Consider the following 13,596-nt stretch of genomic DNA (forward strand, 5'->3'; position numbering starts at 1 on the left):
GCTGGGCACCTAGGAGGAAGAGTGAATTGTTGCTTACCAGAGCTGCTAACTGGCAGAAAAAATGTGGCTACAGTTAGAGTAGTGTGTGAAAATAGGCTCCTTGTGGAAATGGTCTACAGAAGGTTCTAGACTGATTAGAGAACATTGTTATGGAAAAGAAAAATGGGGCATTGAGGCAAGAGTTCAATGTACTTTGGAATTCAAGACTCAACTAGAGTTTGGATTCTGTAAGTGTGAGAGCCTGGGAAAGGTGGTGCAGGAAGTGTCAGAGCAGAAGATCTTGAAGGTGAAGCCATTTTAGTAATGAAGAGTTTCCAAGGAAAGACAACCAGGAGTCCCTGAAACACCGTGGTAGCCAAAGCCATTGACATGGGTGCTCCTATTGCCAAGGGTTACAAGAACTTCCCAGATGTGATTTGGTTGGAAGAAATCAGAAGGGAAGTGTTCTTCCCATGATGTTCACGGCAGCAGGGAGGTGGTTTAGACAGAGCTGAAGTGGAACCCAGGTAATGACAGTGGAAGCATGGGGTACCCAGATCCCTCACCCACCTGTCAGGTACTGCAGGAGCTTTGAGGAGTACAGATCAAGGAGACTCAAATAGAAAATGAGGTTTGGAAAAGAGGAGGGATCGCAAGGTAGCAAAGGGCCAGAGGGGTGAGAAGGAGCAAAGAGTAGGGAAGATCCACACCCTGACCACAGAAGAAATAAGGATATGTGACCTCCATATGAGAGATCTGCAGAACATTTGATGCTGCCAGTGTGGGCTTAAAGCTTCTGTAGTGTGGAGCTGAGAAGTGCTTTACCTGTGTTTAAAAAATATAGCCCCAAAGGCCAGAGGGATGCTAGCAGTCCACCAGCGTGAGGATACCATGCACCAGGCAGGCTGGTCCTGGGTTGTCTGGGTGTGAACATGGAGGAGATGGGGACAGAGAAAACTGGACCATCTTTACCCTCCCAGGAAGTTACTGAGTTAACAGGAATTGTGACTATAACAAGGAGGAATGTCCCGGTCATCACAGGGGCCAGGAGAGCTGGCTTCAGATTCTGAAGGTGGGGTTTGACTCTCACTGACTTACAGGGCCCTTGAATGGTCATCTCACCTGTATGGACATCAGTGTCTTGCTCTGCACCATGGGAACAATAATAATTATCTTCTAGGGGGTTATGTGAGGTAATAAATGCAGCGGGCTAAGGACAGAGCAGGCACCTGGTGAGCACTCAAGAAAAGGACACTTGATGTTCATGATCATGTAAATACAGATGACAGTTATCATGTACAGAATCAAACTTTTGGAGGGATTTTTCAGACTAAGGAGAAGTCAGGTGACTGTTGAAATGTTAGATTATGCTGAGTGAAATAAGTCAAGCAGAGTTCATTATCATATGGTTTCGCTAATTTGTGGAGCGTAAGGAATAACACAGAGGACATGGGGAGATGGAGAGGAAAAGTGACTCGGGGAAATTGGAGGGGTACGTGAGCCATAAGAGACTGTAGCTCTGAGTAGCAAACTGAGGGTTTTGGAGGGGAGGGGTTGGGGGGCTGGGTGAGCCTGGTGGTAGGTATTATGGAGGGCACGTATTGCATGGAGCATTGGGTGTGGTGCATAAACAATGAATTCTGGAACACTGAAAAGAATAAATAAATAAATAATTTAAAAAATTTTAAAAAAAAGAAATGTTGGGATGTCTACAGGATTTAAAACCAGTTCCCTTAGGGATTGCAGACTGGGTAGACTCTGGTTGAGGAGATTCCTACCCCCTTGACAACATATCCCTTTTCCAGAGCTTTGGTACTCTTAAAAATAATTCCACTTCAAAAGCAAAAATAAACTTTTGGGACTTCATCAAAATCAAAAGCTTCTGTATAGCAAAGGAAACAGTCAAGAAAACAAAGAGGCAACCCACGGAATGGGAGAAGATATTTGCAAATGACAGTACAGACAAAAGGTTGATATCCAGGATCTATAATGAACTCCTCAAACTCAACACACACAAGACAGGCAATCATATAAAAAATGGGCAAAAGATATGAACAGAGACTTCTCCAATGAAGACATACAAATGGCTATCAGACACATGAAAAAATGTTCGTCATCACTAGCCCTCAGGGAGATTCAAATTTAAACCACATTGAGATATCACCTTACACCAGTTAGAATGGCCAAAATTAGCAAGATAGGAAACAACATGTGTTGGAGGGGATGTGGAGAAAGGGGAACCGTCTTACACTGTTGGTGGGAATGCAAGTTGATGCAGCCACTTTGGAAAACTGTGGAGATTCCTCAAGAAATTAAAAATAGAACTTCCCTATGACCCTGCAATTGCACTCATGGGTATTTACCCCAAAGATACAGATGTAGTGAAAAGAAGGGCCATCTGTACCCCAATGTTTATAGCAGCAATGGCCACGGTCGCCAAACTATGGAAAGAACCAAGATGCCCTTCAACAGACCAATGGATAAGGAAACTGTGGTCCATATACACTATGGAGTATTATGCCTTCATCAGAAAGGATGAATACCCAACTTTTGTAGCAACATGGATGGGACTGGAAGAGATTATGCTGAGTGAAATAAGTCAAGCAGAGAGAGTCAATTATCATATGGTTTCACTTATTTGTGGAGCATAACAAATAGCATGGAGGACATGGGGAGTTAGGAGAAGGGAGTTGGGGGAAATAGGAAGGGGAGGTGAATCATGAGAGACTATGGACTCTGAAAAACAATCTGAGGGGTTTGAAGTGGGGGGGGGGGTGGGAGGTCGGGGTACCAAGTGGTGGGTATTATAGAGGGCATGGATTGCATGGAGCACTGGGTGTGGTGAAAAAATAACGAATACTGTTATGCTGAAAATAAATAAATTTAATTAAAAAAATAATTCCACTTCAGACCATGTTGATACCCAAAGATTCAGGAACATGTGGGCTGAGGGCAGATCTCTAGAGACTGAGTGTCCATCCTCTGCTGTTTGCTACACCTTTTAAAAGGAAATGGGGAGAAAGTAGTTTTATTTTCACCATACCAATTAGCAATACACCATAGTAATATCTGGCATGGCCTAAATGCTAATCAGAACATCATCACAGCACTTCTTCCAGCCTGGGTTCAACTTCTTGGCATCAGGAAGACTTCAGATGTTTTCTTCCAGAGATGCATCAATGCTGAGAACTCTCATTCCATACAGAATGCCAACATCCACCAACTCCTAGTAGAAAGGAAATAAGATTCTTTTGAATATTTCTTGTGTTCTGTAGGGTACATATTGCAGTACTCTGAGGATAACAGTGAACAGTGGGGAAGTTTTCCAATCAGCCCAAGTGAACGTTCTTACCGCCTGGAAAATCTGAAGTGTGGTACTTGGTATAAGTTCACTCTAACTGCCCAAAATGGAGTGGGACCGGGACGCATCAGTGAAATCATAGAAGCGAAAACGTTGGGGAAAGGTTTGTATGCCTTCTGCTGTCTGCATTTCCTCTGCTTCCCTAACTGAATGGGGCATTGTAATCACAGATAATGCGTCATATATTTGCATGCTTGTTTGTGAGTTTGAACTTTGTTATTCCCAAAATGGGTTTGGATGTTTGCAGTGTAATGGGAGAGATAGCTGGTCCTTAGAGGATGTACATGGTTCTCTTCCTTCATTATCCCATTTACAGTAAGAATGAAGAGTGTCATTTGCAAACCACAGGCTTTGGTACCTACATAAATTGCCCTGGCTGGGTCACCATGAAATATGTCATTTACCCTCTCACCTTACCCTCACACCTTCTAGTGTGAGCTCCTCCCTCTGTCACCCCATGCTTCATCTATCCATAACTTTCCCATTGTCTCCAAGGACCCACTTTTCAGGTGGGAAGGGAATGGGATAGACTATTGACCATTAATGTGAGTTGTTTTTTTAATCTGAAACATGAATCTTTGAGGAGATAAACTCCTGGGTGGTGCGAGGTGGGAGGCAGAAATGGTGCTCAGCAGTGAAATTGTAGTCTGGGGGCACCAGTAAGGGAAGGGGTACAGTGGCATGGAAGTCTAGGTGAGGCAGTGAAGAGAGGGTCTTTAGAGCTTCCCCTCACATCTGTCTCTCATCTGGTGCACAGTGCCACACTGGATAGCAAAAGAGCCAGAGATGGGAAGGCAAAGGTGTTACTTGGATCTGGCCCCTGAGTTTTGGTTAAGATTCAACAAGGGTTCAGAGGATGAGGGATTAATTTATGCAGAAATATATCCTTTAGGTCCCTGGGTTCAAGTAAAAAGTGCTTGGGTGGCAAGAGACACATTGGAACTTCTGAAATCCAATTAGACTTATCTTGAGTCACGTTCCCTCCACACAAGTGTGGAAATAGGCCATCTCAGCACATAGTACGGTTTCTTCAGAATCACTCAAGGAAACACACATATGAAAATAACATTTTTCTTTAGGAACTCTGACATGCATAACCATAACCTCTACCCATCCAATTTTCCCTTTCATACCTAGGTTATTATAGTTGGAGACAGCCCACTGGTCCATAGGTCCCTATAAATAGTGAACAAATTGGGACTGGTCTATGACCCAGATTTGAACTGAGCTCCTCACCCAGGTGGGGAAAGCAGCCAAGGGGAAATGCATGACAACACCGATGACCGGCATTCCCGCATCCCATGAGATGGTCCCATGAGCTGAATGACTGTGCATTCTCCCACAGAACCCCAGTTCTCCAAGGAGCAAGAACTCTTCGCCAGCATCAACACCACACGTGTGAGGCTAAACCTCATCGGTTGGAATGACGGTGGCTGTCCAATCACCTCCTTCACACTGGAGTACAGACCCTTTGGGACCACGGTCTGGACCACAGCTCAGCGGACCTCTCTCTCCAAGTCCTATATCCTGTATGACCTGCAGGAAGCCACGTGGTACGAGCTGCAGATGAGGGTGTGCAACAGTGCTGGCTGTGCGGAGAAGCAGGCCAACTTCGCCACGCTCAACTACGATGGCAGTAAGCTGGCTGGCTTTGTGGCCCTCCCACACATGCATGTGCTTACAGCCCCTTTCCCATTCAACATTCATGCTGGCCACAGAGTGACCAGTGCCCACAGATCCCTTTAGGCTTCAGAGCCACTCAGCTGGCTCCCTGTGGGATTTCCTAGTTCACTGTGTTCACGGGACCATGGATCTGCTCCAGAAATAAGGCCCTGAGAGCCACTGGGAATCTCCTTAGGGAATCATGGTGCAGGAGTGATTTCTCTTCGGGCTGAAGGATTCTTTACCTTCCCTTACCAAACACATGGTTCTGTGCGTTCGTCAATGACTCTGCGCTAACACTGCTTTTGTTGTCTCCCCACCCATTCCCCACCACATCCCAACCCACATAACTCCGTCTTTGCTCTCATTTAGCCTTTAGACTGCATGGGCAGAAACAGTCTTCATGGTACCAGAGCTTCTGATAGTCCCTGAGCAGAAATGCAGGCACTGATGAAAGTAATATAATATCATAGGATGTTGGTGTGCGTCCTGCCCCTCCCCCCACCACACGCGCAATTTGCTTGGATTTTCTGAAAACCAGGCAAGGTATCTTGTGCTGTTTAGTCCACCAAAAATAAGCAATAGGAAATTTTATCTTTTTTTTTCCTACAACCAGTATCAAGGCTATTGGTTGATATCTGCACAATGGGGCGCCTGGGTGGCTCAGTGGGTTAAGCTGCTGCCTTCGGCTCAGGTCATGATCTCAGGGTCCTGGGATCGAGTCCCGCATCGGGCTCTCTGCTCAGCAGGAAGCCTGCTTCCCTCTCTCTCTCTGCCTGCCTCTCCATCTACTTGTGATTTCTCTCTGTCAAATAAATACATAAAATCTTAAAAAAAAAAAAAAAAGATATCTGCACAAATGCCCAACCCAGTGAAGCTGAAAGACAGAGGGCCATTGATTGTTATAAGGTTAGGGAACTATATGTTGGTGCTGATTTCTACAGCTTTGCAGTGACTTTCACTCAGGGTAAAGTGGTGACTGAGTTAGGTACTCAATCACAAGGTAAGACCTGCCACGATTTTTCAGGATGTTGGGAGATCCTGGCTTAGCATCCCCCACCCTTCCAAGATTTCTGGCCTGTTCCACTGACCAGGTCAGAGGACAGTGTTGGATGGCTTGGTCCAGAAAGCCTGCATCCAAGCAAAGACCCTACTTGATTCATCCGTAGGCAAGCTACAGAGTGGTTCCCTCCTCTGCTTGTATGTACTTGGGATCTTGTTTAATTAAGGCTCCAGCAAACTCCCACTCTCTGGAAGTGCAGTTTATACTATCCCAAGGATAGTGTCTGTGAACCCAAAGATACTCAAGCTAATGAGGTGATGTAGACTGGGATCCTCATTTGGCCATTTTCTCTGGGACTCTCCTGGAGGGCCCAGAACAAGTTCCTGCTCTGGCACACTGGAAACCCACCCCAAGTCTCCTGCCCAGGGCCATGTCACCACGAAGTCCTCCCCAGCCAGAAGACTGTCTGGCCTCCAGCATTTCCAACCTCCTGCATGTAGGAAGATCTTTAGGTAGAAGTTTTCTTGATATTGTTGATACCAGCCTGGAGTCCTGCCTCTGCAGTGCACTCTACCCCCATAGCCGTGGAATGGCTTGCCCAGCTTCTGGAATGCAAACCCACTACTCAAGAACCAATGCTTTTTGTGGGCACCCTCTGTCTAATTTCCTAGCCTTCAGTTACAAGTGATGTCACTCAAAGTGTCCCATCCCAAAGCACCACCCATAGGCAGAGTAGCCCTTCCCACTGGCTTTCTCTTCAACATGGTTTAATTCTTTAACCTTACAGAATAAAGGACTTTGACTTACCAAACTCTTTACTTTGCATTTAAGTGTTCCCCAAAGTCCTCTGCTAGCAGGTACACATTTGGGCAGGAAGCATAGTTCTTACTTTAGCTTATTGGCTTACATTAATTGACTTAAAATAATCACATGCTGGCACGGAGCTTCTCTATAATCTGTAGATACCAGAGTGCTGGGCTCCAGTGTGCACACTGGTGACATGGTCATGATAATCTTTTAACTAGAAACCACTCACATGAAGAATTTGAAACGTGATTCAAACTTACAGAGCACACCAAAGAATTTAAATGCTGTCCTCTTAAAAAAAATGATGTTTGCATTTTATCCATGAACTTAGATTATAACCATGCAAAAGTTCTGTGAGCTACATTTAAGTTCCTGAAATCTGAAATAATTTTATTACACTAGGAAATAAAAATATGTATTTTTTGATCCTTGAAAAGGATTATGGATTTCTTTGAACTGATCTCATGGATATATAGCTTTAATATCTCTTTAGTCATATCTGACTGAAGATTTTCCTTTCCTTTGGAGGAAAACAAACATTGACGGTTAGCCTCACACCTACACCAGTCAGATCTCAGATTCTTCCATGTCTGTATTTGACTCTTTCTTCTGCCCTTTCCTTAGCCAAACATTTGCACATGTCCCTCTGTTGCCTTGGTTTTGCAGGCCAGCTTCACCTGCATCCCACTACATGGGTTCTGAGCATCCCAGATGTGGGTTTCCAGCTAAAAATATGACACAGTTAGAAGAACACTTTTCCTGACCTGGGCTGATAACATAGGGGACTAGGATTCTATTACCCCTGCTCTACTTATTAAGTGCAGGATAAAGATCATTTTTGCTCAGATGGAAATTGCATTATTTTTGCATCGTTTTTCCTGAACCACTGACTTCCTGGCCCTTGTTTCACGTGGAAAATACCGTGGGATGGAGCATCTCACATAAGGGAAGGTGCCAGAATGCACGCTCCACATAGTGTGGGTGTATGTCTGAGTCTCCGCACCCACCGTCTTCAGCCTCTGCCTAGAAAGCAGCTTCAGAAAGCTCAGAGTTCAGTCTGCTTAGGTGTTTCCTGATAATTCTATATAATCCGAATCTCCGGATGCTGTATAATAATGCCTGATCACTAAGGAGCTTGTTTGTAGACCTAGATGCTTCCTCTTTGAAAAGTTGTCTGCAGCTCTTAACCCTAAAATGAGAGTTTCTAAAGTAGAAAAAAAAAAAAAGCAAGTGAATCACCAGACCTAAAGGGATGCAAAGCTTCTTTAAGCCAGTATAACTGGTATAGTCTCCCTGCAGACTTCTGTGCACTGGCCAGACCTATTGTTCCTCCTTTGATGCACGGGTTTTCAAGCAGTTGTACTCTGGGTGACCATTTCAGGGAAACGCATGTGGCTTTTTAAAGCACCTAGCCTGGACATTGTGCTTTCAATGCCTGCACCCAGCAGTACAGTGCAAAATGAAGTCCCTTTCAAAGAAATGGGCTTCACCCTTGGTGCAAATCCTGATTTGATGTTTTGTCAAGTAAGTTGCAAGTTGGGCAGAGGAGGGGCATGAGAAAGTAAATCAATGAGTCAGGACCTAGATAAAGAACTCCTTTCATTTCTCATCACCCTGGACACCCTTGGATCACACAGCGCGCCTCTTGTAACCGTCATCCCTAAACCCTCCGCCATGCCGTCTTCATTAATAGTCATCTAACACCATGACCCTGCTTTCAGGTACAATCCCTCCACTCATTAAGTCAGTTGTGCAAAGCGAAGAAGGCCTGACAACCAACGAGGGGCTCAAGATGCTTGTGACCATCTCCTGCATCCTGGTGGGGGTCTTGTTGCTGTTCGTACTCCTGCTGGTGGTGCGGAGGAGGAGGCGGGAGCAGAGGCTAAAGAGGCTGAGAGGTGAGTGGCGGCCCCCAGTCACCTGCTTGCGCCATTCTCTATGGACAGTCGGCCTGGCGGGAGCTACTCCCCAGGAGAAGGTCTTTTATTCTCCAGCCGGGTCTCCCCATGGCCTGACTCTATGAGATGCCTTCAGCAGCGCTGCAGCCCTAGGGGAAGAGTCGCACCATGTTACTACCCAACAAGTCAGACACTGAGAGAGAGTCAGCCTCACACCAGTTTCCTAAACCATAGACATCAATAGGCAAAGAAAATTATCTTCTCATGGATCTTTCAACTCTGCTCGCTTTCTCAGCTATCTCAGCAAGGCCATCAATTATGGTGTCCTTTAAAAAGACCAATCACATTTGCTATGGCAATGAGAACTATTTTATTGCCAGGAAGAGGAAATTGAGGGCTTATAGTAAAGCATTGTGAGGCAAAAACACACATTTTCCCAAATTAGATATGTGAGCGAAAGCCCAGTGTAAGAGTTTCACTCAAACAACAAAAACACCGCGGAAGACGAGAGCGTTGGCCAGACGAGCACTATTGTGAGCAGGCACCCTTATTATCATGTCCAGCTCTGTGAGGTCCCCAGTGATGAAGCTATTTCCAGCTTCTGGCCAAGAGCCCTTCCTTGCCTTTGCACCACAGTGTGAGGAAAACAAGCTCTTTCCAACATGAAGCCCCGTCAGGAAGAGGGGTTCTGAGCCCTTCACTTTTCACCTATCACAGTAGTCCACCAAGTCCCTTTTTTGATAAAATGCATGGACACGATGTTCTCATTTAACTAGTCCAGTGTGGACAGAATCATCCAGTATTCTGCATATTTCTAAAAGTTATACCTGAGGAACAAGTCTGGGAACCCAGTCCCAGGACTTATCTTGGACGTCCCCAGACATCACTGATACACACAGAAAACACTGACATCTTCTGCAAACACTTCAGTTCACTGCCATCTTGTGAGAGCAGCAGAACATGGTGGTACTTTCTCCCATCTGCACTTATGAGAAGCATTTCTCTTTACATGGCCCTAACACATTTTCCTATCAATTTGCTTCCACTTCACCAAAAAATTAGAATACTGAAAGTACATCATGCTCTGTACATGTTAATAGCCCTTCCGTTTAAATTTCCCACAGCCCCATCATTCAGATGGGCTGTCGATCTCACTGAAATATCCTTGCTAAATCCCATTAACTACTTACTTAATTTTGCAGACTTACCTTGGTAAATCCTATATATCCTAAGCACCATACTTTGTGCTTGTTGTTTCAACAGAAAGAGAAAGAGCCTTCTGAACTTCGGGTTTAGTGTAGGAGGCAGAGACATGAACTTCTACCAGGAAAAGAACAAAAATGTCATGAATATCAAAATAGGGCTTCAAAAAATCCTACTTACCCACAAAAGAGGGAGCAATTAATCCCAAACTGGGGAGAGAAGGGGACGCCATCTTAGAGGTACATAAGAGCCACATACTGCTTACTATGTTGAGAAACCCAGTGTAAGGTGAACTGTGTTGGATTACATTCACAAGTGCTCATCACTAAGATAACAAAAAGATGTTTTTCTCCCTTTCACAGACAACAGAACCCCATATTCTGGACTTTAGAGACAATATTATTGAGGAACCAATAGCTGACGGACCAGCAAGGTTCTGTCCTTATTGCATTTATTTTTATTTTTTTAATTATTTTTATTAACATATAATGTAATATTTGTCCCAGGGGTACAGGCCTGTGAACTGTCAGGCTTACACATTTCACAGCACTCACCATAGCACATACCCTCCCCAATGTCCATAACCCAGCCACCCTATTCTGCCTTCCCACCCCCCAGCAACCCTCAGTTTGTTTTGTGAGATTAAGAGTCTCTTATGGTTTGTCTCCCTCCTGATCTCATCTTGCTTTATTTTTCCCTTCTCTACCCCCCCAACCCCCTTCCCTGCCTCTCAACAATGTGGATGGAACTCGAGGGTGTTATGTTGCATGAAATAAGTCAATCAGAGAAAGACAATTATCATATGAGCTCCTTGTTACCTTTAGATGGCCAGATCTACCTAGCTGCATTTCAAAGGCTATGAATTTTTCACATAACATCTTCTAAAACCAACAGTAATTCTTTTTTTCTCTTAATCATTTCCATTCAGTCACAAGGGTTTGGCAGCGAGTGCATTAAACATGAAGGCACTCCTTCCCGGTATTCTGTCACCCTCTGCCAAGATCGTCGTCCTCGTCCCCTGACCCCGGCCCTGTTGAATTACTCCTTCTTTCCCAGCTGTGGTTTAATTTGCCCCATTCTACCCATAATCTGAGCTCCCCAGTCTCTAAAGATGCTGAAGGTACTGCTAACTCTTACCACCATGTTGGGTACTGATGGCAGGCCCACACACCTTATTATTATTCTTTTGTTGTGGTTATTTTAGTTTTTATTTAAATTCTGGTTCGTTAACATATAGTGCATTAGTTTCAAGTGTAGAATGACGTGTTTTATCACTTCCATACAACATCTGGTGCTCCTCACAAGTGCAATGCCTTATCATTCAGGGATTCCTTCGCAAGGGCTCCCACCAGAAGATATCCTGGGACTGGCATTGTCACTGTGGACATCTCTACTCCTAGACACTGGTATTTTGTAGTGGCTCTTGGTAAAGAAAGCAATACATCACATCAGAGAGCACAGCCTTTCCCGCCCCAGAAACAGTTTTGTTTTCTTTGTGACTGAGGAAAGACAGAGCCTGCACAAATGTTTCAGCAGGAAGAAAACAAGTACTGTGGGAAAGAAGGTGTACTTAAGCGAGATGCTGGGGAGCAAAGAGTCCCAGGAAGTAGCTTGCTGGAGTACAAAAGTGTCTGTCGTCTTGCATTTTGCACGCGCTTCACAAAGCCTTCCAAACCCAGCGTCGGACAAGATGGTAGCGAGAGTGCAAAGGACGGGGGGCCCCAACTCCAGCTGCTTCCTAAGGGCACATTTTAATGTGAAGGCACAGAAGTAAATTCAATTCAACAAACCATTGTTGATCACCTGCCATGAGCTGGCCATCACCATTTTTTAAATGAAACATGAAATCTTCTTATTAACCACTTCTATTTGATCACAAGTGTTTCGCTAAGTCCCAAAGAGAAAAATGAGGGCTACAGCCCTGTCCCAGAACCACAGAAGCTGACATTCTATTAACAGTGAGGAAAGGCTTACAAGAGACAGACATCTTTCTCTAACTGTGAATGTGCACCATGAAAGAACAGAATAGGTGATGTGAGTTATTGGGGAGGGAGGGGGGCTGGACTTGCCCCCAAACATTTCTCTTTTAGTTCAGCAGAGCCCCCAAAATGTTGGTTAATAACATCAATTTTTTCCAGCTCACTCATAGAGGAAAACTGTAGCCAGAACTTAGTGTTGTAGGTGCTTCCGTATGAAACAGAGCTCAGTGGTAGAGTCAGTCACCCAGTTTCAACCTGACCCACGTAAGGCACAGATCCTGGACCTAGATTAGAATCTGTTCTAATATATTTACATATTCAAAAGAAAGGGTTGCTTGATATAATATTGTTATCATCGCAAATAAGGACATTTCTAATAATATGTCAATGTTGCTTGAGCAACCACCAATGAGTATCAAAACTGGAAATAAAATTTGGATTATATAAAAATATTGTGGGGTCCCTAATGGACACTGTTAGAGTTACTGTTTAAGGTCAACTTCATATTTTTTAATTGTTTGATTGTTAGAAACTACTAAATGTTTATAAGCAAGGTATGTTTTACCATGTAGACTAACAACCTAGTTAGGTGAATATAACACAACATTCTTTTAGGTAAAAATGATGAAAAGAAGGAAGGAAGGAAGGAAGGAAAGAAAGAAGGGAATCAAGCAATTTAGCCAACCTGTATTTCTTTCTTCCTGAGAACTTCACAAATTTTAGAGCATAGCGATCTTCTAAAGTCTGAGTTGTCTATAAACGCTACATTAAAAAAAAAAAAATCTGTAACCTTATCCAGGAGTCCAGAAACAACATTTTGCTTATAATCATGCCCTGATTTCTCCCCACTACTAAATCCTTCGAAGTGCAAGTTTACAGAACAAATCCCTGGCTGGGTCCATGATCCCAGAAGCCCCAACCTTGTAAAAATTTGATTCCCACGTCAAGTAATCAACACCAGTATCACTAAAAACTTCCTCCTTTAGTGTGAGTCTACCCAAGAAGGTGCAAAGTTATGTTGGCACCAGCCAGTTGGGTCTACTGGCATGCCAAGCCTAAAAGCCACTTTTGGAGCTTCAAATAAGCTACAGATAAAAATCAATGGAGGGTATAAAATTTGACCATGCTTCTGTGGCAAAATGCCTTTCATCCTGTGAACAGAAGCATAGTTATTTTAAACTTGCTTTGAAATGGGTTAATATTACAAAAACAGATCAGTTCTGGAAGGCCATTCCCAGAGAGAATGTGGCCTCGTGGTTCTACATGGGCACAGATAAAGGCCATGAGGGATGGCTATTGTCTGCTAAGCTCCAACATCCTTTTCATCTGGTCTGCAAATGAGCTAAATGCTTTCCTTAATTGTAGGACCAAAAATGTGCTTGAACTTCAATAATCTGAGGAGATCGGGCGCGTTCAGGGTGGTATGGCTATAGACTTGAACTTCAATAATCTAAAGAAGCAGCTCAAGCTTCCAATCCCAAATAAACCACAACTTCACCAAGCTAATAAATGCCCAAGTTGTGGTTTATCTGGGATCAGAAGCATGTGTTCTGAAACTTTCCCTTCCTTCCTTCCTTCCCTCTTTCCTTCCTTCCTTTTTTTTTCTTTTTTTAAACCTTAATTTCAAAACTCCAAATTTTCAATGGGAGAATGGAGTAAAAGGAGTTTCTGTATCAGAGGGTGGGGAGCAGAAGAACATTAGGA

At 44.0% G+C, this 13,596-nt stretch overlaps 1 protein-coding gene across 1 annotated transcript in view; it reads left to right on the forward strand.

The window, feature by feature from the left end:
• DSCAM (DS cell adhesion molecule) overlaps positions 1–13,596 on the forward strand; it is a 315,819-nt gene that overhangs the window by 257,964 nt on the left and 44,259 nt on the right. Inside the window, exons 22-24 of the mRNA XM_044250904.1 lie at positions 3,255–3,443; positions 4,686–4,976; positions 8,534–8,710. Of these exons, the coding sequence (XP_044106839.1) occupies positions 3,255–3,443; positions 4,686–4,976; positions 8,534–8,710 (657 nt within the window). The remainder of the gene's footprint in view (positions 1–3,254; positions 3,444–4,685; positions 4,977–8,533; positions 8,711–13,596) is intronic.

Source organism: Neovison vison, chromosome 6, assembly GCF_020171115.1.
Source record: "Neovison vison isolate M4711 chromosome 6, ASM_NN_V1, whole genome shotgun sequence".
NCBI classification, from domain to species: domain Eukaryota; kingdom Metazoa; phylum Chordata; class Mammalia; order Carnivora; family Mustelidae; genus Neogale; species Neogale vison.